The sequence below is a fragment of the Lepidochelys kempii genome, chromosome 8 (assembly GCF_965140285.1).
Source record: "Lepidochelys kempii isolate rLepKem1 chromosome 8, rLepKem1.hap1, whole genome shotgun sequence".
NCBI lineage: Eukaryota > Metazoa > Chordata > Testudines > Cheloniidae > Lepidochelys > Lepidochelys kempii.
In genome coordinates this window covers 55,253,998-55,280,734 of record NC_136387.1, presented here as the reverse complement: position 1 = coordinate 55,280,734, position 26,737 = coordinate 55,253,998, and the positions used below count along the sequence as shown (strand labels likewise).

At 43.7% G+C, this 26,737-nt stretch overlaps 1 protein-coding gene across 2 annotated transcripts; it reads right to left on the bottom strand.

Moving 5' to 3' along the window:
* Positions 1-998: 998 nt before the first annotated feature.
* On the bottom strand, positions 999-25,095 carry TSEN15 (tRNA splicing endonuclease subunit 15). 2 transcript variants are annotated; one of them, XM_073356654.1, is made up of 4 exons: positions 24,954-25,095; positions 22,165-22,246; positions 20,941-21,076; positions 999-1,381 (listed from the first exon to the last, which is right to left on the bottom strand). In XM_073356654.1, exons 1-4 carry the CDS (start codon positions 25,053-25,055, stop codon positions 1,177-1,179), a joined length of 525 nt encoding a protein of 174 aa, XP_073212755.1. In that variant the 5' UTR covers positions 25,056-25,095; the 3' UTR covers positions 999-1,176. The 2 variants fall into 2 exon arrangements, with proteins under 2 accessions (XP_073212755.1, XP_073212756.1); XM_073356655.2 differs by lacking the exon at positions 24,954-25,095 and adding an exon at positions 24,662-24,897.
* Between the last annotated feature and the right edge of the window lie 1,642 nt (positions 25,096-26,737).

Sequence of the window (26,737 nt, the reverse complement as noted above, 5' to 3'; positions counted from 1 at the left end):
TAGCCAATTAAAAATAGGTAATAGAACCCATATTTAAAATGGGGTAACTGAGGCAAGAGAATAAGGAGCCATTCACACACAAAAATTTACTGTGTTGAGAGATCATGTTATAACACAAGAGGTCTCTGAATTTCTCATCAAATGGTTTGTTCTTGGACTGTATAGATAGGACTGGACACAGTTAACACCACGTTACTAAACCCTGGATCTTCAACCTGCTTCCCCTCCCGTTTTCATTCACATGGGTAACAAACAGTGTTTAACTTTGTGGTATAATAAGCTAGTTCTCCAAGTATCTAGTGACATGTACATTTGCTTATGTAGATTAGACCTTAGTGATTGGTCACTAGGGTTACATTGCAGGAGTCGCTGAACCTTGGGCCAGTGGTTCTCAACCTAGTCACCATTGTGGGCCGCATCCAATACTATCTGTATGCCCTGAGGATGTCACGTGGGCTGCAGCTGTGTGCTGACTGGGCCGCAAGCAGCCCACGGGCCGCAGGTTGAGAACCACTGTCTTGGGCTTTAATCACTGGACCATGCCTCTTTCTAGTAGCCTTGGGAATTATCATAGTCATGTCATTTTTCCAGTTGCAAAACATTTAAACTAAAAGAAAATATTCCTGAACAAAACCTACTCTATTTTGCTCTAAATATAGCAGTAAGAGGCCAAAAAGTGAAGGAGTAGGTGAAATTTATATTTTAAATGCTCTTGGTGCCATGAGTAGGACAAACTACTGCCTTTTTAACTTACGCAGAAGTGTATGTTTGAAGACCTTCACTCCAACCACACTACACTAAAGAACAGTTTACTTTATTTCAATATTTACCTTTAAAATTATGCCATAGGTCTGACTCTGTTAAGTCTTTACATTCCCACAAATGTAGGGGCGTGTGTGAAGAAGGGACAAAGTTTGAAACCTTCTGCTTCTCAAAAAAAAAAAAAAAAAAGAGGAGGAAGGAGTAACTTGCCTTATACAAAAGTCAGGTCCTTGAAACATGTTACAAACCATTTTACTTTGAGGCATGTTGCAGACGTCTGAGTTCTGCAGAGCAAGTGAAGATTTGCAATGCAGCAGTTAAGCCATTGTACCTTCTAATTTACATACACAAATTACTGAATTTGTTTAGATTTGAAAATAAGGGGCCAAGAAACAGTTCGTCTTTGTCTTAAAGTCATCTCAAAAGCTTCCTTCTTTTCTTTCTCCACTGTTTATTGTCCACGTCTTCAGTATCATCAGGAGGGTCTGGCATTATGAAACCGTCTGTCAGTTTATAATAGACTACTGTGGAATCTGACTCAACTATAGCCAGGATAACCGACAGTGGGGAATCTGTTCCATCTTGTGGAATACATGCTTTCTTCATGATCTCTCTGAGCCTGAAAGAAAGACAGTCAGTTAGGAATCTATTCACAATCATTTCAACATAGCATCAAGCTAAAACTGCAATATCACTTATTTCCCAGGATGTATAGGGTTGAGGACACCCCAGCCAGTAAATCGTGAACACTTCTGCTGTCCAGTGAATTCTCTACCTTTAAAGGAGTAGCAGTACTGCTCATTGCCTAATCTATACCACCATCCTGCTTAGAGAACCCATTTCTCCTTGCAGCAGAAAGCTAAGAGAGCAGAAAAGAGGAACAGTGGGAACAAAGCATTACATTTTCAACATAGCGCTCTCTCTTTCACCAGCTGTGTTTAGGCTTTTCTCTTTACAAAGCTTTCAGAGCCTACAGTGTAGCATTTAACTTATCCTTAAAGTTACTAGAGCCATGATCCATTATAAACAGTGATTTTTATGCTGTAAAGCACGACTATTTGCCTTCACTACACACGCACGTTCAACACCGTGATTAGCATTAGTTCAGGGTAAGCATCAGAGTCCTATGATCCAGTCCCACTAGTCAGCCCTGTTAAGGGTTATATTTCTGGAGTTAAAGAAATGCATTTAAATGCCTGAGGAAAAATTAGCCTTCGTTTTGATTTTAAAATTCTCCAGTTGCACAGACCCCTGCTGGAACTAAATTTGTCAATATATTAACAGGTAGTGCACTCATTTATATACAGTACAGTATATACCAGCTGACTACATTGCCACCTTATTAACCATTTATAGTATGGTAGCCCCAAGGGGCCCCATCCAAAATTGGGGGCCAAATTGTGCCAGACATGGTACACACACAAGATAGCCCCTGAACTGAAAAGCTTCCAATCTAAATAGACGAGATGGATGAAGTGTTAAATGGAGCATTATCTCCATCTTATACATGGGTGAACTGAAGTGCAGAGAAATTGAGTGAGTCTGTGACAGAGCCAGAAAATGAAGTAAGATCTCCCGCCACCCAATCCAGTCTGTTAGCCTCAAAAGTAGCTTTCAGGGAGAGGAAGACAAATAGTTAACTAACACTCCCTGTCAACTACTTTTCTGCTTCCTATTTTTTAAATCCAGGACAATACAGAGAAGAAATGCTTCCATCTCAGTTCATTTTAGGAATAATATGTCGACTATTGTCTACTAATTGAATCAAGGGTCCTCAACCAAAAAAAAAAAAAAGGAAGGTCACTTTATGATCCAAAAATCACAGCACAGATATACAGGGCTCTAAGAGAGACTATTTAGTCTAACAGCATTGAGGATGTTAGAGCGGTGACATGTAACGACTAAGAGTGGCTCAAATCAGCAGTTCTCAAACTGTGGATCAGGACCCCAAGGAGTGTCACAACCCCCTTTGCAATAAAGTTTGAGAACTCCTGGCTTAAATGATTGATGTGGCAACATCTGTATATGACCATCACTGAAAACCATCGTGTTTGCTAATAAGCCTCGTGTGGAGAGTTTGTCCAGGATATTGCTACAGAGCCTACCTGTCCCTACAGTATGCGTACCCGCCCCATCACTTGATGTACCTTTGAGTCACCCCCAACAAGAGATGTAGATCCTGCAAGTCAGACACTGGCTCAAAATGAGTGTTTCCAAATGCACCTGTTCTCAAGCTCTAATTATCTTCCTCCATCCCATTTTAAAAATTAGAGGATCACAGAGGAATCAAATGGGAAGTGGCAGAGAATAAAGCAGCAGCCTAGAAGCCCAAATGACGTTTTAAGCACATGATCTTCCCAGTGCTCTATTAGCAGTCTCAGAGTTTTGCAGAAATCAGTCATACTTCAGTTTCACTAACGAAGAAAAACAAAGATTTCCTTGCAGGTTTTTCAGCTGGGCCCTATTCACAGAAGGTGTCATGCAAAGGGAGGTCTACCAGCCATTTCACACAGCATAGACATTAAAACAATCATAAGCCATATTTTCACACTCCTTTGTTACTATATATGCTGCTGGTGACAAAGCAGAGATCAGCCACGCAAGGAGATGCTGTATGTGGTAGAGCAGAAGGGGGCTGCCTCCAAAATGCTTAAAGATCAAACACCTTAAATTAGATCTCCTCCTACCCCTAGTACTATTTTGATTGCCAAGTGGCTTTCAGTTTGGGATCTCCCTGCCAGGGTGCATGGTGGTGCAGCTGTACATTATTGGCCCAGGGCCACCAGCTAAAGTGCCGATTTCAAGCACAGTTCAGCATGTAGGGAGAAAATACCCGCCCATCACGTTAGATTGAATTGCTCTTTTTTTTTTTTTAAACCCAAAGGCAGCGCATTTATGATTTGAAGTGGGTTGGAGCAGTGTGGACACAGGTTCCACTATAAGCGATACCTTCAGAACTACAGGCTTCTACTCTTCTCTGGCCTTCCACAGTGTGATGAGCAATTTTCCATAAGACACACCAAACGGCCGTAGGTAGGGGTGATAAGTGTCCTTTTCACAGAAGCACAGTGAATAATAAAGTGTGTGAGAGTGAGCGAAGAGTGTTCTAGAACTAAGGAAGGATACTATGGCGTCTCCCTGGCATCTGCAACACTATAATTTTGTACATAACAGCAAGTGCCCCATTCTCTCATCTTTGCTGCAGACGTGCCCTAAAAGTAGTGCACAACTCATGAAACTGCCCTGCCAATTAAGAATTCAACAGCAGGTCAGAAGGTAGACAGAGGCCTGGTCTACACTAGAGTTAGGGGGACACAAGGCAGCCTACAACAACCTATGTAAGTGTATACACTAAAATTTCTCTCCTGACAACGTAACTGCTCCACTATGCCAACTTAATAACTCCACCTCCATGAGAGGCACAGAGTCAATGTTGATGTAGTTAGGTCAACACAGTGTAGACTGTGACGTTGCACCCCATAATACTTTATAGGAATATGCTTATGAGTGTAAATATGACATAACTGGGATATGTTTTATGCTAGATTTGCCGTGTAACATATCTTTGCAAAGGTTATGATCTACTGAATATATTCATCCTATTTGTAGGTATGTATCATTTTTATATCTGAAGTTATGAGCGGTGGCTCTATGCTTGTATTTGAAGTGTTTGCCGTAGGAAGACATAAGACAGATTGGTCAACATAGTGTGAAGGGGTTATTCAAGTAATTGGGAGTACTTAACTAACAATGAACTTTGGAAGTTGCCAATTCACATCTGAGCTTTCCTGGGAACCTTCAAACTAACATGTAAACAATGGCGTCGGCCTGTAAAGAACTGAGTCATGCATGAACATGTGACTTGTCCAGGTGACTGCAAAACTCCATCTTGTTGAGGGGATTTTACATAGGAGAAGAGGGGTTTCCACCCACAAGAGAAAGACTATATAAGCCCCTGGAAGCCCCTCCATTTTGTCTTCATCCTGCTCAATGGATAGCGTCTCCACCCTCAAGAGATGCCTGAAAAAAACTGGAACAAAGGACAGTAACTACAGGGGTGTTAGTGATTGCTGGACCCAGACTAGGAAGGAGTCTAGTCTGTCAAAGATGCTTATTGGAACATCTCTGAGGGTGAGATTTACTGCATTTAGTTTCCTACTGTATTAGGCTTAGACTTTTGTGTTTTATTTTGCTTGGTAATTTACTTTGTTCTGCCTGTTATTACTTGGAACCACTTAAATCCTACTTTTTATATTTAATAAAATCACTTTTTACTTATTAATTAACCCAGAGCAAGTATTAATACCTGAGGGAGTAAACAGCTGTGCATCTCTCTCTATCGGTGTTATAGAGGGTGAACAATTTATGAGCTTAGCCTGTATAAGCTTTACACAGAGTAAAACAGATTTATTTGAGGTTTGGATCCCATTGGGAACTGGGTATCTGGGTGTTGGAGACAGGAGCACTTCTTAAGCGGTTTTCAGTTAAGCCTGCAGCTTTTGAGGGACGTGGTTCAGACCTGGGTCTGTGTTTGTAGCAGGCTAGCGTGTCTGGCATAACCAGAAGTACTGAAGTTCCAAGCTCTTAGGGAAAGTCGGCTTAGAGATAGTCTTAGCACAGCAGGTGGCAGTCCCAAGGTGGTTTCTGTGACCCAACCTGTCACACAGACACCAACTGTAATTGGCTTTCAGAAGCTGTCCTCCAATGCCCCACACTTGACAGTACAGTCGGTACAAGTGCTCCTGGTGAGGACGCGCACCGCCAACACAAGGAGTGTAGTGTGAACATGCAAAAGCAATTTAACTACGGCAATGGCTGTATGCTGACGGAACTTAGGTTAACATAATTTTGTAGTGCGTGGAGTCCTGTTAGAGAAACACCACCCCTGGCAAGACTTATAGGATGATCTCCCTCCTGAGAATATAGATTATGCAGGATGGTGGTAGATGGCTGCAAGAGGAATTTCAAGAGCCATGTAATTTAAACTCATACTCATTTTAAGAGTAGCCCTGGGACTAGATTGAAGCATGTGCTGTTGGTTGGTGTGGTCTTTACCTCCAAACACAAAAGGAGCTCCTTAATGTTTATTCTTGAGTAGTCTGAATCATTTAAAACTAGATTAGACAATCAGTGGGCTTCTCACCATCCAACTCCCATAGGGACGATATTCCTCATCCTAACAGGCCTTAGTGTTAGCATTCCCACCCCACCCCGATTGTCTAAGACCCCCTTTGCTCAATTTCATGACATTTTCAGCAACTGGGCCATTCTTCAACACGATCAATATTACCAGACAAACCATTTCAATCATGGCTTAAGATGCTCCAGGGGGGCCCATCATTGGAACAGGTCGTTTTCGTAATGCAGACAGGGACAAAAGGAGCCTGTTGAATCTTGTGGAAGATACATCTAGTTGCTATACACTGTAATGCAATGCAGAACTGTTGGAGATTATCTGGAGGAGAGCTTTTAAAAGGAATAAGTCCCTGGAATTCAGGAAGTCTGCAGACGCATGTGTTTCCTGTTTCCCTTCAAGGCATCATTGTTGGGATCACATACAGCATTTTTTATTAAGTTCCTTTTCAGCCGTAGTCATTCATAAGAGCAGGCAGGAAGATAATGAGACTGCGATAGATGTTTATCTGGATTTGCACTGTGACTTTACTGTACATCAGATCTGCAATGAACAAAGACTGATAAACACTGCACTATTTTTTTAATAATATAGATACAACAAAAAGTATTTTCTACTTCAAAGGACCATTGCCCCTAAGTAAAGAAATGCCAAAAACTGACGCAGCCTCTCTCCAGATGTCCTTTCTGCATTTTGGCCTTCAGAAATATTACTAGATATTTTTCTTTGCCAGATCTGGCAGCGCTAATAAGCCTTCATTTCAATAATTTAAGAGCCTATGAAAAGATAGCAGTATGAACTAGTCCACTTATTCAAAGAATGTGACTACAGCATAGATAATAGAAAAAGGCAAACCACTACCTCCTGTTAAGGTTTCGCTGATATGAGGAGTTTCTGCTCCCATAAACATCTCTAACTGAAACCACTTGTATACAAATGGCCTTTTCTTCTAGGAAAAGTAGAATATTACCAGCATGGGGGATAAAGGAGCTCAATTATCCACAGCATAGCCTATGGTGTTGCAGGCTTCCCCCTGTAGGTCTTCCAATGTGCCTCCAACTTCACCTGAAAAACCACACACCGGATTGAAAGCATAGCTCAGTACCTGTATCCAGTTCATTCTTGACTCCTAGCAGGGAAGATTCACAGATTTTAATGCCAGAAAGGTCCATTATCATAATCTATTCAGACCTTTTGCACAATACAGGCCAGAGAACATCACCCAGTAACTTCATAGGGGGGAACTGTTTCCCATATTTGCATTTTGCTTATTTCCCATGTCCTTCTCCTCTGATGGAAAGAGAAAAAAGTAGTCCCAACTTAATAGCCAGAAATAGTTCTTCCCCACTGATTGTAGACGGGTGCTCAAGATATACCCTGATCTCTCTCCAGGGCCTGGTAACCTTAAACAATTCTTGAAGAATGGAGAATTAAATTCTGGAGTATTACTCCCTGCTCTACCTCATCAGAGCAGTTCCAACTGCCTCCATTCTTCAACATTCTCAGCAGCAGAGACCAGTCTTGTGAAGCACTGAGCAGCCTCAGAGGTTGTTCCCAGTGAGACTGAAGGAAACCGAGGATGCTCAGCTCCTCAAGATGAAGGCCCAAACTTTAAAGCTAATGGTTTAATTCCTTAGCGCTGAATCCTGCATTGCTTATTTGGGTACCCCAAAAAATGATACATCCCCCAGGACCAACAGGGCCCAGAATGTTGACTATGCTACTATTTTAATCTGAACCAGTGCCAAAAGGCAGTCTTCATTTCCACTGTATTCCTGATTCCCCCTTCCTCACGCATCAGTCATCATGCAGACTGTGTGTTACAATATCCAGTCTTTCCATCTTTACTGATCACCTAAGTATACATCAGTATCAATGGTACAATGCTGATGGCATGCACTGTGTATAGCTGGTCATTATCTACAGCTATTATTTCTCATTATCTTCTTAAAGGACATAAGAGAGTTAACAGACCCTGTGCACTGGGCCTCACAGCCTTCAGATGTCCTGGCTGTTTTGGGCCAAACTCTCCCCCAAAAATAAAGCTCACTTAGTTCTAGGACACACAAGTTACTTGCATAATGACCGATGTTGCAAAGGAACACAAATTCCTACTCATTAAAGTTAACATAACAGTCTGACAGAAGTTGCAAGCCAGTCACTTCTCTCCAATGGAGCTGTAGAAGCACCCTTTGTCAACACCATTTTTAACTTTAAAAAGCTCAATATAATCCACTACCAGATTTCAATAAGGTGTAGCTAAAAGTTCAAAGCCAAAAGAGCTGTGGTTAACCGGCAGCAAGAGGGAGGTTGAATTTTTTGCTCTTTATGAGCAACTTTAGCTGGTGCCTGTTGTTGTCACTGTTGACATGTCAGCATTAAAAACTCCAAATATCAGGCTTGTATACCAAGAAACTTAACTCACGATGGGGACATCCTGTGATGGTTCTGGAAGAACTTAGAATCATAGATCATGACTTCTGTTTTGCTCTGAAGCATGCATTGTCCTAATAAACGCCACTTATTAGTGAATGCAGTCTTGTAAATGAAGCATGTATACAATAGCAAAATCATTACAGTGTTTTACGCCGTCTTGCCAAAATGAAATTGTGGACTACAATACATAATTAACTTGGTGCCTGAGGCTCCGGAATAGCCCTGTTCATCCAGAGGTTCAGCGACAACAGATACCCTTACACATGCCACCTTCAAGGGATTCATGCCAGCGACTGCCTAGTAAAACTGAAAGGCAGTTGGAGCCCCAAGAGAGCTTATAAAACAATCAAGCATTTGTGCTGCTGGGAGCACAGTGAGAAGTCTGCTGAGCTAAAATATCCTGCAAGTTTCTTTTTTTTTTTAAATGAGGAAAAGTCATTGAATGTTACAAGAGAGGCTGCTAAGGTTTGGGGTTTCACCAGCAACAGATCTCAATTTCAGTAGAAGCACTGGGATGGGAAAAATCCAGGGACAGAAAAACTAGGAGAACCTGAAGCACTGCAAGAGTGAAGATGTACTGAAAATTCACTCTCATGCAAATAATCCCACAAAGCAATAAAGATAATCCCACAAATGACATCAGTGTTTCTTGTAAAAGAGGTGTTTCCCCTCTTCTTAGATTTAAGGGACCAAATTTTCAGGGTAACTTGAACTCTGCTTCTAAAATTCATGCCTGTGATTTTGCATGCTCATAGCAAACCAGATCCTACTCCTATTGAGGTCAGCGTGACCAGAGTTAGGCCTTAAATTTGCACACAAAACCCCTATCAAGTATACTTTAAATCTACTTTGTATAAGATTAACTGGATTTCATCATGAAAAAGATATTGCTATATAAAATAACACATTTAACAGTTTACATTTCTAAACCACCTACCTAGGCAGAGGATTTTAGGGTATGTCTAAGCTGCAGTTAAACACCCACAACTGGCCCATGCCAGCTGACTCAGGTTAAGGAGCTGTTTAATTGTGGTGTAGATGTTCGGGCTTGAGCTGCAGCCCGAGTTCTAGGATCCCGTGAGGTGGGAAGGTCCCAGAGCTTGGGCTGCAATGTAGACATGCCCTTAAAGCTTTGAACTAAGCCCAACACCTGTGAAGTAGATATTCTCTCCATTTTATAGAACCATCAACTGAGGTTACATGACAGACACAGGAGTACTACCCAGACCTCAATTCCCAATCATGAATTATAGCCCATAGGCCACACTCTCCTGCTTAACAGTTTACCCAAAACAACCACTCATGCTGCAATCCAGTCCTTTGATCACTAACCCGAAAGAAAGAGACACCACTGATTTTTTTTCAATTCCACATTTGTGTGAAAATATTTTACCTATTGTTATTACAAGAAAGAGATAAAATCCCCATCACTGAGGTTAGACAAAAGCATTTCCCCAGCTCGCGTATGTGACAGCACTTTGCATTCAGCAGTTTCTCCTGTCGCGTGGGTCTTTCACACACTAGGAAAACACGGTAGTAAAATTACAAATAGCAGGGGAGGCTCACGTGTCATCACACGACAGATACTAGGTCTCTTCATTTAATGCACTTCTGGAATATTCGTAGCCATGACAGCGATGGGCACAATTCTTAATAGAAGGGGCAGGTATAATGCCTGAAACTATTTTAAAACTCATTTACTGCTAATTAGAATTCAAGTTAACAGGGTCCTTTTGGAGGGCAGGGTGGAGTGTGCATGCTCTCTCTTTTTGGAGATAGCCAGAGAAAGAAGCAGTAGATGCTAGGCAACTGAAGAACTGGTTAGCTGCCCAAGCCATATTCAGGAAAATCCTCAAACGAGCAGGACAGACCTTACGGGAATCTGGACACGGGCAGCCAGTGCAACAAGACAAAGAGGGAGGTGAAGATACTCTTTATTTCTATTAAAAATTCTCTTTGCAAAAAACGTCTGAAAAGCAAAGACAAAACCAATGAGTGCAGTGAGCAGTTTGTAATATACGGCACAGGGCTCCAATTAGCTGAAATAAGCCATAATCTTTCCATACTATGGAAGCTGAAGGTTTTGAATCTATCCTTTATAGCTCCTGGATGAATAATTCAGCAGAAGCTTGACCAAACTGAACAGCTTCCTCCCCCTCCAAGCATGTGAAGGGGCAAGTCAGGGCTGGAGAATTAATGTATGTTAGTCTCTGTATACAGAAATCAGCACTTCACCCAAACTTGTGCTGGAAACAAGAGTCCCCTTACTCACAACAACCAACAGAAAAGTTCTCTACAGTATTGCAGTCAGTGCAGCAGAGCATCCAGCCAGGCAAACATTACACCAAACACTGCTCCCAGATGACTGCCTTGAAACCGGAGAGATGGATAGACCCGCGTGTCTGTGAAAAGTCAGCCCTTCTAGTCCCAAGCACTATGCCCTTGATCTAGCTTTAGCTTTAGTTTTCAAATTTGGGTAGAATGAGGCAACAGAGGAAGGTTAAATTCACATATGATAAAAACAGTCACTGTCCTTATTGCACATGATAAAAAGTCACTCTCCTTATTTTGGCAGAGGATCCTGCAGGGCAGCCTACAAGTCTGTTTTTAACATTTCATATTTAAGACTAATTGACCTCAGAGACCTCCCTCTCCCACTCTAAGAAATAACTAGACTTCTGAAAACTATATTAGACTATCGCAACTTTGAACACATGAACACAAGCGAATTGAGTGGTATAAACAGTAATTACTGACTTGTTAAAAATAAGTTTCTATTTGGATGCTAACCAACTTACCAGTTTCAGGAAGTTTAATATTTGAAGTAGCTTAAGTTACAATATATGCCTTTTTAAGAATAATCTTACAAGTGAGCAATTTGCAACTAATTGATACTAGTGGCTGGAGAACTACTGACAATTACAGTTGTGAAGAGAATGTTTAATTTCACTTACAAGGTAAAAGTGAACCAGAAAAATGATAGTGCTATTGTTTCTATGCAAAAATTGCTACAGCTCACTAGAAGAAAACATGTTGCCTAATTACAAATTGGACAAATGTTTAAAAGGGACATCAACCCACTTCTGGCCCCCAAAGTTTGTACAAAGTCTGTTGACATAAGACCAATAAACACTTTCAAAAAATATTTGTCAAAACATAGTTATGTTTAAACAAATAAACACTCCAAACAGTGCGATACTAACAACCTGAGAGTGAAACTGGCTTCATTGATTTCAGTCCTGCAAATACTTACGCTCATGCCAATAGTTTCATTGACTTCACAGGAACTATCTATGCTTAAATGATTTACTGGGCTGGGGCCTTAATTCTGGAACACTTTAAGAACATAAGAACGGCCATACTTGGTCAGACCAAAGGTCCATCTAGATCAGTATCCTGTATTCTGACAGTGGCCAATGCCAGGTGCCCCAGGGGGAATGAACGGAACAGGTAATCATCAAGTGATCCATCCCCTGTTGCACGTTCCCAGCTTCTGGCAAACAAAGGCTAGGGACACCATCCCTGTCCATCCTGGCTAATAGCAACTGATGGACCTAACCTCCATGAACGTATCCAGTTCTTTTTTGAACCCTGTTATAGTCTTGGCCTTCACAACATCCTCTGGCAAGGAGTTCCACAGTTGACCGTGCATTGTGTGAAGAAATACTTCTTTTTGTTTCTTTTAAACCTGCTGCCTATTAATTTCATTTGGTGACCCCTAGTTCTTGTGTTCTGAGAAGGAGTAAACAACACTTCCTTATTTACTTTCTGCATACCAGTCATTATTTTATAGCCCTCTATCACCCCTTAGTCATCTATTTTCCAAGCTGAAAAGTCTCAGTCTTATTTATCTCTCCTCATACGGCAGCCATTCCGTACCCCAATAATTTTTGTTGCCCTTTTCCAAACCTTTTACAAGTCCAATATATCTTTTTTGAGACGGGGTGACCACATCTGCACACAGTATTCAAGATATGAGTGTACCATGGATTTACAGAGAGGCAATACGATTTTTCTGTCTTATTATCTATCCCTTTCTTAATGATTCCCAACATTCTGTTCACTTTTTTGACTGCCGCTGCACATTGAGTGGATGTTTTCAGAGAACTATCCACAATGACTCCAAGATCATTCTTGAGTGGTAACAGCTAATTTAGACCTCATCATTTTATACATATAGTTGGGATTATGTTTTCCAATGTGCATTACTTTGCATTTATCAACACTGAACTTCATCTGCTCATTTTGTGAGATCCTTTTGTAGCTCTTCACAGTCTGCCTGGGACTTAACTATCTTGAGTAGCATCTGCAAATTTTGCCACCTCACTGTTTACCCCTTTTTCCAGATCATTTATGAATATGTTAAATAGGACTGCGCCCAGTACAGACCCCTGGGAGACACCACTATTTACCTCTCTCCATTCTGAAAACTGACCATCTATTCCTCCCCTTTGTTTCCTATCTTTTAACCAGTTACCAATCCATGAGAGAACCTTCCCTCTTATCCCAGGACTGTTTACTTTGCTGAAGAGCCTTTGGTGAGGATCTTGTCAAAGGCTTTCTGAAAATCTAAATACACTATATCCACCGGATCCCCCTTGTCCACATGCTTGTTGACCCCCTCAAAGAATTCTAGTAGATTGTTGAGGCATGATTTCCCTTTACAAAAACCATGTTGACTATTCCCCAACAAATTATGTTCATTTATGTGTCTGACAATATTGTTCCTTATTATAGTTTCAAGCAGTTTGTCTGGTACTGAAGTCAGGCTTACAAGCCTGTAATTCCTGGGATCACCTCTGGAGCCCTTTTAAAAAATTGGCGTCACATTAGCTATCCTCCAGTCATTTGGTACAGAAGCTGATTTAAATGATAGGTTACAGACGACAGTTAGTAGTGCTGCAATTTCACATTTGAGTTCCTTCAGAACTCTTGGGTGAATACCATCTGGGCCTGGTGAATTATTACTGTTTAGTTTATCAATTTGTTCCAAAACCTCCTCTAATGACACCTTAATCTGGGTCAATTCCTCAGATTTGTCACCTAAAAAGAATGGCTCAGGTTTGGGAATCTGCCTCACATTCTCAACCATGAAGACCGATGAAAAGAATTAATTTTGTTTTTCTGCAATGGCCTTATCATCCTTGAGTGCTCCTTTATCATCTCGATCGTCCAGTGGCCCCACTGGTTGTTTAGCAGGCTTCCTGCTTCTGCTGTACTTAAATTTTTTGCTATTAAGTTTTGATTCTTTGGCTAGCTGTTCTTCAAATTCTTTTTTGGCCTTCCTAATTATATTTTTACACTTCATTTGCCAGAGTTTATGCTCCTTTCTATTTTCCTCATTAGGATTTAACTTCCACTTTTTAAAGGATGCCTTTTTGCCTCTCACTGCTTCTTTTACTTTGTTGTTTAGCCATGGTGGTGCTTTTTTGGTTCTCTTAATATGTTTATTAATTTGGGGTATACATTTAAGTTGAGCCTCTATTATGGTGTTTTTAAAATGTTTCCACGTAGTTTGCAGGGATTTTACTTTTGGTGCTGTACCTTTTAATTTCTGTTTAACTAACCTCCTCATTTTTGTGTATTTCTCCTTTCTGAAATTAAATGCTATAGTTTTGGGCCGCTGTGGTGTTTTCTCTGCCACAGGGATGTTAAATTTAATTTGACAATTAGACACTCAGACGTAGTATGCTGGTGGACACAGCTGTCGGTCTGCGGTAAATAGGGAACATGGCAGAGCCAAGGGACCACATGGGCTAAAATCCACAGGTTTTTCTCAGGGTATGTCTACACCACAAAATTAGGTCAGATTTATAGAAGTCAGTTTTGTAGAAAGCGTTTTTATACAGTCGATTGAGTGTGTCTCAACACAAATGCTCTAAGTGCGTGTAGTCAGCGGAGTGTGTCCACAGTACCAAGGCAACCGTCGACTTCCGGAGCGTTGCACTATGGGTAGCTATCCCACAGTTCCCGCAGTCTCCGCCGCCCATTTGAATTCTGGGTAGAAATCCCAGGGCCTGATGGGGTTAAAACATTGTCGCGAGTGGTTCTGGGTACATATCGTCAGGCCCCCCTTCCCTCCCTCCTTCCATGAAAGCAAGGGCAGACAATCGTTTTGCGCCTTTTTTCTTGAGTTACCTGTGCAGATGCCATACCACGGCAAGCATGGAGCCCACTCAGCTAACCGTCACCGTATGTCTCCTGGGTGCTGGCAGACACGGTACTGCATTGCTACACAGCAGCAGTTTATTGCCTTTTGACAGCAGACAGTGCAGTATGACCGGTAGCCGTCGTCGACGTAGTCCTAGGTGCTCTTTTAACCGACCTCGATGAGGTCGGGGCGCCTGGGCAAACGTGGGAGTGACTCAGCCAGGTCATTTCCCTTTTAAGTTTTGTCTCATGGCGATTGAGTCCTACCGGCAGTGCACTTGGCCTCTGTGAGCTATCCCAGAGTGTTCCATTGTGACCGCTCTGGACAGCACTCTCAACTCAGATACATTGGCCAGGTAGACAGGAAAAGGCCCGTGAACTTTTGAATTTCAATTTCCTGTTTGGCCAGTGTGGTAAGCTGCAGGTGACCATGCAGAGCTCACCATGATGGAGTCCCAGAATCGCAAAAGAGCTCCAGCATGGACCGAACGGGAGGTACGGGATCTGATCGCTGTATGGGGAGAGGAATCCGTGCTATCAGAACTACATTCCAGTTTTCAAAATGCCAAAACATTTGTCAAAATCTCCCAGGGCATGAAGGACAGAGGCCATAACAGGGACCCGAAGTAGTGCCGCATGAAACTTAAGGAGCTGAGGCAAGTCTACCAGAAGATCAGACAGGAGAACGGCTGCTCTGGGTCAGAGCCCAAAACATGCCGCTTCTATGATGAGCTGCATGCCATTTTAGGGGGTTCAGCCACCCCTACCCCAGCCACGTTGTTTGACTCCTTCAATGGAGATGGAGGCAACACGGAAGCAGATTTTGGGGAAGAGGAAGATGATGAGGAGGAGGTTGTAGATCGCTCACAGCAAGCAAGTGGAGAAACCAGTTTTCCCGACAGCCAGGAACTGTTTCTCACCCTGGACCTGGAGCTAGTACCCCCTGAACCCACCCAAGGCTGCCTCCCAGACCCGCCAGGCGGAGAAGGGACCTCTGGTGAGTGTACCTTTTAAAACAGTATACGTGGTTTAAAAGCAAGCATGTTTAATGATTAATTTGCCCTGGCATTCGCGGCTCTCCTGGATGTACTCTCAAAGCCTTTGCAAAAGGCTTCTGGGGAGGGCAGCCTTATTCCGTCCACCATGGTAGGACACTTTACCACTCCAGGCCAGTAGCACGTACTCGGGAATCATTGTAGAACAAAGCATTGCAGTGTTTGTCTGCTGGCGTTCAAACAACATCCGTTCTTTATCTCTCTGTGTTATCCTCAGGAGAGTGATATCATTCATGGTCACCTGGTTGAAACAGGATGCTTTTCTTAAGGGGACATTCAGAGGTGCCCATTCCTGCACAGAAATGTTCCTCCCCACTCCCTGTGGCTAACAGCAGGGGTGGAGGGGCTAGCCACGTGGTGGGGGGGGGGGGAGGAAAAATGAGACCTTGGAACGAAACCACATGTGCTATGTATGTAATGTTAACAGCAAGGTTTACCGTGAAAGAGTGTACCCATTGTTCTATAAAAACGTCTCCCCCTTACTCTCACAGATATTGTGGAGCGCACAGCAAGCAGTAATAACAGTGGGAATATTGGTTTTGCTGAGGTCTAACCGAGTCAGTAAACTGCACCACCATGCTTTTAAACGTCCAAATGCACATTCTACCACCATTCTGCACTTGTGCGGCCTGTAGTTAAACAGCTCCTGACTACTGTCCAGGCTACCTGTGTATGGCTTCATGAGCCATGGCATTAAGGGGTAGGCTGGGTCTCCAAGGATAACTATAGGCATTTCAACATCCCCAATGGTTATTTTCTGGTCTGGAAATAAAGTCCCTTCCTGCAGCTTTTGAAACAGACCAGAGTTCCTGAAGATGCGAGCGTCATGTACCTTTCCCGGCCATCCCACGTTGATTTTGGTGAAATGTCCCTTGTGATCCACCAGTGTTTGCAGCACTATTGAAAAGTATCCCTTGTGGTTTATGTACGTGCCGGCTTGGTGCTCTGGTGCCAAGATAGGGATATGGGTTCCGTCTATGGCCCCACCACAGTTAGGGAATCCCATTGCAGCAAAGCCATCCACTATGACCTGCACATTTCCCAGGGTCACTACCCTTGATATCAGCGGATCTTTGATTGCGCTGGCTACTTGCATCACAGCAGCCCCCACAGTAGATTTGCTCACTCCAAATTGATTCCCGACTGACGGGTAGCTGTCTGGCATTGCAAGCTTCCACAGGGCTATGGCCACTCGCTTCTCAACTGTGAGGGCTGCTCTCATCTTGGTATTACTGTGCCTCAGGGCAGGGGAGAGCAAGCCACAAAGTTCCATGAAAGTGCCCTTACGCATGCGAAAGTTTCGCAGCCTGTGGGAATCATCCCAAACCTGCAACACTATGCGCTCCCACCAGTCTGTGCTTGTTTCCCGGGCCCAGAATCGGCGTTCCACCACATGAACCTGCCCCATTAGCACCATGATGCCCGCATTGCCAGTGCCCGTGCTTTGAGAGAAGTCTGTGTCTATGTCCTCATCACTCTCGTCACCACGCTGACGTCGCCTCCTCGCCTGGTTTCGCTTTGCCAGGTTCTGCTGGATATACTGCTGGATAATGCGTGTGGTGTTTAATGTGCTCCTAATTCCCGAAGTGATCTGAGCGGGCTCCATGTTTGCCATGGTATGGCGTCTGCACAGAAAAAAGGCGCGGAACGATTGTCTGCCATTGCTCTGACGGAGGGAGGGGCGACTGACGACATGGCTTACAGGGTTGGCTTACAGGGAATTAAAATCAACAAAGGGGGTGGCTTTACATCAAGGAGAAACAAAAACAACTGTCACACAGACTGGCCCCCTCAACGACTGAACTCAAAACCCTGGGTTTAGCCGGCCAATGTTCAACCCCCTAAGCTATCCCACCTACTCTGGTATTTCAGGCAGGATTGAATCTCCATTACAGTTTTCAAGGTGCCCCTGACAGACCTCACTAAAACGATTGTCGGCCGTTGATTTCATGGAGGGTGGGAGGGGGAAGCAAATGAATACAAAACAAATCTTGGTCTATTTCTTGTTTTGATCCACTCCATCTATATTTTACATCTTTGGCTGGCAGCAGACGGTGCAGTCGGACTGCAAGCCATCCACATCTCCTGGCTGCTCGGCAGAAGATGGTGCAATAGGACTGCCTGCAGGACTAAAGAGAATGACTTGGTCGAGTCACTCCTAATTTAGTCCCTGCGCCCATGTCTGCCCAGGCGCTCCTGACTTACCTTACCGAGGCGGTCAGGAGCACCTCGGACATGATGACTATGGTTTTCAGGCTTGTTACACCGTCTGCTGCCACAAGGCAATGTGTTGCTGCTGCTGTGTAGCAATGCAGTACCACATCTGCCAGCACCCAGGAGACATACGGTGACAGTGAGCTCAGCGGGCTCCATGCTTGCCATGGTATGGCATCTGCACAGGTAACTCAGGAAAAAAGGCACTTTCACGGAGGGAGGGAGAGCCTGACGACATGTACCCAGAACCACCTGCGACAATGTTTTTTGCCCAATCAGGCATTAGGATCTCAACCCAGAATTCCAATGGGTGGCGGAGTGTGCAGGAACTGTGGGATAGCTACCCACAGTGCGACACTCCAGAAGTCGACGCTAGCCTCGGTACTGTGGAAGCACTCCGCTGAGTTAATGCACTTAATGCACTTAGAGCATTTTGTGTGGGGACACACACAATCAACTATATAAAAGCGATTTCTAAAAAACCAACTTCTATAAATTCAACCTAATTTCGTAGTGTAGACATACTCTAAGTAAGTGAACATCAGCCATTTGCTACCTTCTTTTTATTTAGCTTATGATTTCCAGGCTTAGTTAGCAACAGTGCCAGTACATTTTAATCAACAATTTAAACCATGGTTTCAACCCTAACACAAGACAAGGTTAGCTCAATAAACTGACAGTCAGAACAAGGGATCAGCATTACTGCAACCTGCTGCATTTCCAACTGGCTCTACAATTCATTTTATTGTTTTGCCTATAGAAAAGTCATTTTCAAAGAGTGACATTTAGATACTTACAGATTAATTATTTACAGCCCTTACACACTGCATTACCTTTTGCCCCATGTACCCCAGAAACCATCCTCTGGATTCTCACTGCTCAGTGTCAGCAAGAGGAGGCAGGCCTTCTCACTGGTAAGATGTGCCTGTGAAATTCCATCCCCAAGGATGCACTTGTTGGACAGTCCCTGTGGCAGTTTACAGAACTCAGGTCATTCTATTTGGCTCCTTTTGATGGTGACCATTGAGACACCAGTCACTGTATACTGGAGACATCAAGAATCATGTATCTACATTGTGTTCAGCAGTATCCATACCATTCTCCTGCCACATTGGCTATTAAACCAGCATTAGGGTCAGGCATATGTACAGCTTTAATGGAGTCATCTGAAAGTGGAGAACTGTATTCAGCCAGAACACATTTTAGTGACAACATACTCTATATATTTACTCAACAGCAAAAGCTGGTCACAAACTGTACTTTTAATCAATGTAATACATTCGCTCTAACAGTCAACCATCCTTCCAGTAAAAGATTTCATCCATGCTGATGCCAGAAACAGAGCAAACAGTGCCACCACAGTACAAACAAATTCAGAGTCCATGAATGAAAAGTCCGATGGGATACAAAGATGGGTTACAAATGTTGTGCTGTATCTCCCAGCAATAAAATACATGTTAGGACACAGAATTGCTGGCACTTGCCCACCCACAGGGAGGAAAAAGGTTTTCACTTCCAGTAGAAACCCACCAACATATAGGAAACAAGAGACAGCATGCAGAAGCAACTTCAGTGAGAAAAGCCAATATCCTAGTTTGCTACCCAACTACCCACACCCATTTTGGGTCTATCTCCAACCCACAAACCATGAGAGAAATCCCCCCCCCCCCCCCAGAAAATGGTCAACACCTTCACAAGAAGCAGAAGAGTAGCAAATACTTCGTCTTCTAGCTTTTCTTTCAATAGCTTTGCGATTATACAACAGAGCAGCAAGTCATGCCATCTGACGATACCGTTTTGTGATATTTCTTTTTAAAACCATATCCATACTAACCAAACGATTGGTCTGTTGAATAGCAATTGAAAAACCTTATTAATTTACAACTAGAAAACTTCCAACCATATGACTAGTTGCCATAATACACATTTCCTGCCATAAGTTTACTGCTGCTGAAAAGATACCCACAGGATAACCTACTACGTATTTACTATTGGGATGCAAGATTGTTTGCTACAGACAAGTCTGTCATCTATAAAATCACTGGAAAATGTAAATGTGCCAAAAAAGACATTCACAGAGCATGCACATAAATGAAGTTCACTGTACATCAAGTGCAATTAACTGTATGATCTGTTGGCAGCTCCCCTGACATCACAGTAATAAATGATCAAGGTGACAGTTAGAGCCATGCAAATCTGATGCTATCTGCTTTATATCTGCGGACCATGTATGCAGATCAGACGTGGATACAAATTTTGTATCCACGCAGGGCTCTAGATAAACCGTTCCTTAGAGGTGTCATAGGATAGGATATCAGGCATGGGGGGCAGGGAAGAGAAAGAAGATAGCCATTATCAGATGGGAAGAATACTGTACATTTTACCTAACCATTGGAACACACCCGAAATGTAAACAAAGTTTGATTTGAACAGAATTTCTTTTTAAAGTAACCCTGAAAACACTTTCCATTACAAAACCCACGTCATTAGAAAAGCAGATCTTTCTTGTTTCTCCCTCCTTGAGCACCACAAGAAATTGTACATATAGCTGTGAAAGTAAGGGTTTATAGAGCACTTTCCTAGATAGATCTAATGCAAAAGCGTAGCTCTGAAAATGCTATAATATATATATAACTGTTTTCAGCCTGTAGAAGCAAATTTTCAGATTGAAAGTGGCCAGGATTATATTTAAATTAATAAAAAAAAGAGAGAGAGTCCATTCCTGTGATTCAGTATCTAACAAAAGCAGTAGAAAATAAGCATTTATCATCATCTTCAAGGTACTTGAAAATAATTATCTGTATAAACTCCAATACAGGTGATCACCATGAATACTTCAGATAGGACTTTAAATAGTACAAAACATTTTTTGAGTGGACACACAGCCAATTGCTGCTGAAATCGTTACATTGCAGGGTTATTTCAAGTGAGGAAAAAGCAAAAGAAATTGATCAGGCTAAAGGAAAAAAATCCCACCCTCATAATGTTCCTAATACTAGAAATAACTCAGCTCATGTATTCAAATTTGTTTTTCCCGTCTTTTTTTCCCCCTGTCGTCTTTTTGTTTAACAGAGAATGTTTTTCTAAAGCTTTACAGGAGTTATCAGTTGCCCTATCAATATTTACATCCTCTATTTGTTTTTTCTTTCTGGTAATTCAGCACCAAATACTCTGGGATCACTTGCTCACCTCTGATGAGTGAATGACATGTGGACAGGTGTTGGCACCACAACCTGTAAATTCTCAGCTTCTCTCTCATGCGCATGGAGACATACGAGCTGGAGTTCTGCTAGTCCAACGCATGTCACTTCATGCCAGTTTCTGCCTGAAAATAAGAGAGGGACAAAAGCACAACACCCAAGTCTCTCTCTGGTTGCATCATTAAGGAGGGTATAAATTTGGAAAGAAAGTCAACTTGTTGTGGTCTTTATTTTTCCCCCTATGTAAAATATTCCCCATGAGACACGAAGTTTTCCCAGGTTTCAGAGTAGCAGCCATGTTAGTCTGTATTCACAAAAAGAAAAGGAGTACTTGTGGCACCTTAGAGACTAACAAATTTATTTGAGCATATGCTTTCGTGAGCTATAGCTCACAGTCAAGCACCAACTGTCAGCTTGTGAACAATTCTTTAATGAAACAGCCACAAGGGATTAAAGGCAAGGTCCCCAGCTGCAGTGGTTCTCAACCTTTCCAAACCACTGTACCCCTTTCAGGAGTCAGAGTTATCTTGCATACCCCAAGTTTCACCTCACTTAAAAACTCGCATGGTGGGTCTCAGGCTTCAGCTTTCTGCCCTGGGCCTCAGGAAGTCCAACACTGGCCCTGGCAACTCCATTAAAATTAACTTGCCCACGGTTTGAGAACTGCTGATGTAGTGTATAGAACAGTAACATGTCACTGTCTGTATGAAATTTTAGTTTGTACTGACTTTGCTAGTGCTTTTTATGTAGCTTGTTGTAAAAGTAGGCAAACATTTAAATGAGTTGATGTATCCCATAGAAGACCTCTGCGTACCCCAGGGGTACGTGTACCCATGGTTGAGAATCACTGATCTGCTCATCAATTACTGGGAGTGGACACCCTGATTGAAATGGTCTTGTCATCACTGGTTCTCCACTTGTAAGGTAATTCCCTTCTCTTCATGTGCCAGTATATTTATGCTTGTATCTGTAATTTTCACTCCAACCATCTGAAGAAGTGTCTTTTTACCCACAAAAGCTTATGCCCAAATAAATCTGTTAGTCTTTAAGCTGCCACTGGACTCCTCGTTGTTTTTGTGGATACAGACTAACACGGCTATCCCTCTGATACTTGCTACTAGCATGTAGGTCTTCAAAAATCAGAGTACATACGTTAGTTTATTTGATGCCCAGATTGCTCAGCCTCTCAAGAAAAATACTTTCATTGATTTACCTTCTAAGAGGTCCAAGTAAACTAAGAACGCAGCATATACTTGAGTGCTGTCAGCCACATCCAATGACATCATCTCCGTGAGCTGAAACCAACATGTAACAGCAATCAAAGATGCAGAGCAGAAGTCAGATTGGTACAGATACATAAAACCTTTCAAAAGAGCATGAGAAAGTATGTAGCCTGTTTAAAGAACTGCTACTAAGATTCAAAAAGATTAAACACCAATATAAATATTGACCTCTTAAAATATTTTAAAGTTACATTTCTGCTTGGCCCAGATAAAAAGGCATTAAAAGAATCTTGACTGTTTCTGGAACAGAGCTGTTTTTGAGGAGAAAGATTCTGAGTTTCATCTGTTTCTGCTACAGTACATAAAAAATGGCCATACTGAGTCAGACCAATGGTCCATCTGGCCCAATATCCTGCCTTCTGATAGTGGCCAGTGCCAGATGCTTCAGCAGGGCAATTATAGAGTGATTCATCCCCTATCATCCAGTCTCAGCTTCTGGCCGTCAGAGGTGTAGGACACCCGGAGCATAGGGATGCATCCCCAACCATCTTGCCTTTAATGGACGTATCCTCCAAGAATTTCATCTCATTCTTTTTTTAATCCAGTTATACTTCCGACCTTCAGAACATCCCCTTTACAAGTTGTGCAAAGAAATACTTCCTTCTATTTATTTTAAACCTGCTGCCTATTAATTTCACTGGAAGACCTCTGGTTCTTACTTTACATAAAGGGGTAAATAACATGCTAATACTCCTCAACAGCTCTGATTATAAAATGTAAGATACGGTTTCTCCATATGCTAAACTCTTAAGAAGTTTCTTACATTAAAATCACATTAATCCATCAAGTTCCTCTTCCAACAAAGAGACCTAGCAGTTTTGACTATTCCAAGAAGTACTACTAACAGGAGACTCATTATTTATATAGCTCCATTGGTGTGCATGGGGCCTATTAGTGCTTTACAGACATCCAAGATGACAAAGGTCAGTGTCCTAAGGAATTTACAATCAATGCTTTTCAGGGCAGAAATTATGCTCTTTTAAAAAGTTTCCTGTGAAACACCATTCAAATTAATAATACACAAATAAGTAATGAAAACAGATCAGATAAGGGGAAACAAATCTCTCTGTCTACCTAGTCATGCTACTATCTCTGTTTCTCTGTCTAGACTAGGTCAGGGGTGGGCAAACTATGGCCCGCAGGCTGAATCTGGCCTGCCAGTCATTTTAATCCGGCCCTCAAGTTCCAGCTGGGGAGCGGGGTCTGGGGCTTGGCCTGCTCCGGCACTCCAGCCGGGGAGCAGGGTCAAAGGCTGCTCCACGCTGCTCCCAGCACGGCGCCACTCCAGCTCCTATGTGTAGGGGCAGTCAGGGGATTCTGCTCTGCACACTGCGCCCACCCCAAGCGCTGCCCCCACAGCTCCCATTGGATGGGAACCGCAGCCAATGGGAGCTGCAGGGGTGGCACCTGCAGATTGGGCAGCACGCAGAGCTGCCTGGCCGCGCCTCCGCGTAAGAGCCATAGTGGGGACATGCCACTGCTTGCGGGAGCCACTTGAGGTAAGCGCCTCCCGGAGCCTGCATCCTGAGCCTCCCCCTGCACCCCAGCCCTGATCCCCCTCCTGCCCTCCAAACCCCTCAGTACCAGCCCAGACCACCCTCCTACACCCCAAACCCCTCATCCCCAGCCCCACCCCAGAACCTGCTGGAGCCCTCACCCTCCTCCCTGTGCCCCAATCTCCTGCCATAGACCTGATCCCCCTCCCGCTCTCCGAACCCCTCGGTCTCAGCCTAGAGCCCTCTCCTACACTCCACACTCCTCATCCCCAGCCCCACCCCAGAGCCCTCAAACACCCCTGCACCCTGAACTCCTCATTTCTGGCCCCATCCCGGAGCCCGCACCCCCAACCAGAGCCCTCACCTGCTCCTGCACCCCAACCCCAATTTCGTGAGCATTCATGGCCCACCATACAATTTCTATTCCCAGATGTGGCCCTCGAGCCAAAAAGTTTGCCCACCCCTGCTTTACGTTTTGATCTGAATGCTCACCACACAAAAAAACTTCAGTTTGACAAGTTATTGCAGTTGGGTACTCCTTTTCTCCTTCCTCCCTAAAGGAAGGTAGCTCACAAGTTGTTTTTTGTTGATTTCTTAGATGTGTTTGTTTCAAGGTGAGGCTGAGAGCCAGAGAAAAGATTAGTGGTGAAAAGTTACCATAAGACACTGAGATTGAATTAGTCAGCTTGAAAGATTCCTTCCAGAACTCAAGCAAAACTTCTTGGGAAATTGGCAGAAACCCTCTATTCAATCTTAGTTTTCAAAGAAGACTTTCAGCAGCCTAAGATAAATTAACAGGGGTACGTGAGACATTTAAACAATATCTTTAGGGTGAATCTTAAGTGAAGATGGCCCATTTTATTTTGTCTTAGCTGTAGACCGCAACTGTCAAACCATAAATACGCAGCCATGACCCCAATAACTCAGTTACCCTGGAGGAAGAGGCAGCCTGGGTCTGCTGGGACAGGCGGGATCCAGCAGCCAGCAGCTGGGGGAGCGCCCAGTCCCGACAGCTCCGCCCTCCTTCAGGCGGGGTGCCGGGCCACGCAGCACCGCCGAGCCACCCGGCTGGGCGGGGGCTTGTGGGGGCCCCACCGCTGCAGGACCCGGACACCCCAAGCCGCGGGCCGCAGGGAGCAGCCTTGGGACGGCGGGCAGCAGGCTCCGCTCGGCCCCTGTAAGGACCCCCATGGGGCCAGCTCGGGGCCCGCCCCCGCACTTGCCTTAGGGTGAGTCGCCATCCAGTTGCCGCGGGGCGACCCGCGGGCCTCCCGCTCCGGCCCGCTCGGGGCAGTGCCCGGAGCCGCGCAGCCCGCCTCGTCCATGCGGCTCCTGCTTGCAGCGCGGCTTCGCTCCGGGCGGGTGCACTGCACTAAGTGCTCCGGCCGGAGACAATCCAGCGCGCGCTATAGTTCCGCCTCTGATGCGGCAGACCCGCGGCCTCCTCCCCGCCGTGCCCAGCTGCTCCTGGGGAGCCTGTGAGCCAGGCAAGCTCAGGGCACGCTGCGCCCGGCTGCCAGTTCTGGAACCAGTTTGCCCTGGCGTCTCCAGGAATTAAAAAATAATCTTTAATTAAAGATTATGTCATGTCATGAAACCTCCAGGAATCTCTCCAACCAAAAGTGGCAACCCAAAGCTGCCCTGTCCCATCGGAGCTGTCAATCTCTGCATCTGTCCCTGTCCACCCATCCCTCTCTAGCCACCCACCTCTTCCTCTCTCTCCATCCCACTGTCTATCCCCTTTCTGTCGCATCTCATCACAATGCTTACCACACAAATAAACTGCTGGGGACATTAAATAAATGCCACAAACCAAGAGAGAAATCATAGCATATGAGGGTTGGAAGGGACTCAGAGTAACAGCCGTGTTAGTCTGTCTTTGCAAAAAGAAAAGGAGTACTTGTGGCACCTTAGAGACTAACCAGTTTATTTGAGCATGAGCTTTTGTGAGCTACAGCTCACTTCATCGATGAAGTGAGCTGTATCTCACACTCAAATAAATTGGTTAGTCTCTAAGGTGCCACAAGTACTCCTTTTCTTTTTGGAAGGGACTCAGGCAGTCATCTAGTCCAACCCCTTGCTCAAAGCAGGACTGATCCCCAAGTTTTGCCCCAGATCCCTAAATGGCCTCCTCAAGGATTGAGCTCACAACCCTGGGTTTAGCAAGCCAATGCTCAAACCACTGAGCTATCCCTCCCACCACAGCATGTATGACATACCATGAAATGCAGCAAGCAAACTCCGCTATGGACAGGTGGGAAAAGGATTAGAGGAATTGAAAGGGAAAAGGAGGTGGAGGAAGGGATGAGGGGAAAGGAGAGTGGGTCTATATAATACTAATTATATAACAGTGTTTTACATGTTCAGTTGCCATACAAATATTTACCAATCATTTTTCACTATGGTCATGTAAAGTAGTATGGGACTTAAGGACGGGTGGAAGGGGTGATGATGAAGGGAAGTGGGGAATAGAGGAGAATGGTGAATGAGGGAAGGAGGTAGAGAAATTCAAGGTAAGGGAGGAAGTGAATGAGAGAGAAGCAATGACACAGAAAGGAGGGGAAGAAATAAAAAGAAACAGTAGGGGAAGAAAGGAAAAAAGCAAGAGTGATGAGGTCAAAGGGCACAGGAGAAGAAATGCTGAAGGAAAAAAAGAGGAAGAGAGGCTAAATTGAGGGAGGAAGATGGCAGAAGTGTTGGTAAGATGAAAAGAGAAAATAAGTAAAGACAAAACCCTGACAATGTGCATACTAACAATTAGAATGAAAACATCACTGGGAAAGAGAGACTATATGGATAGAAAATATAAAGTGAAGGAAGGATGAGGAAGGAAGAATATGAATAAAGGTGATATGGTATATTTTATTAATTTATTTATAGTTTGTAGAATCTGGGTAGATTCAAATTTATATATATATATATATATATATATAATCTCTAGAAATAATCACCACTGATTCCTTTTGTGAATGTGGCTTCTACAGTTCAATGAATGCAGGGTTTCCCT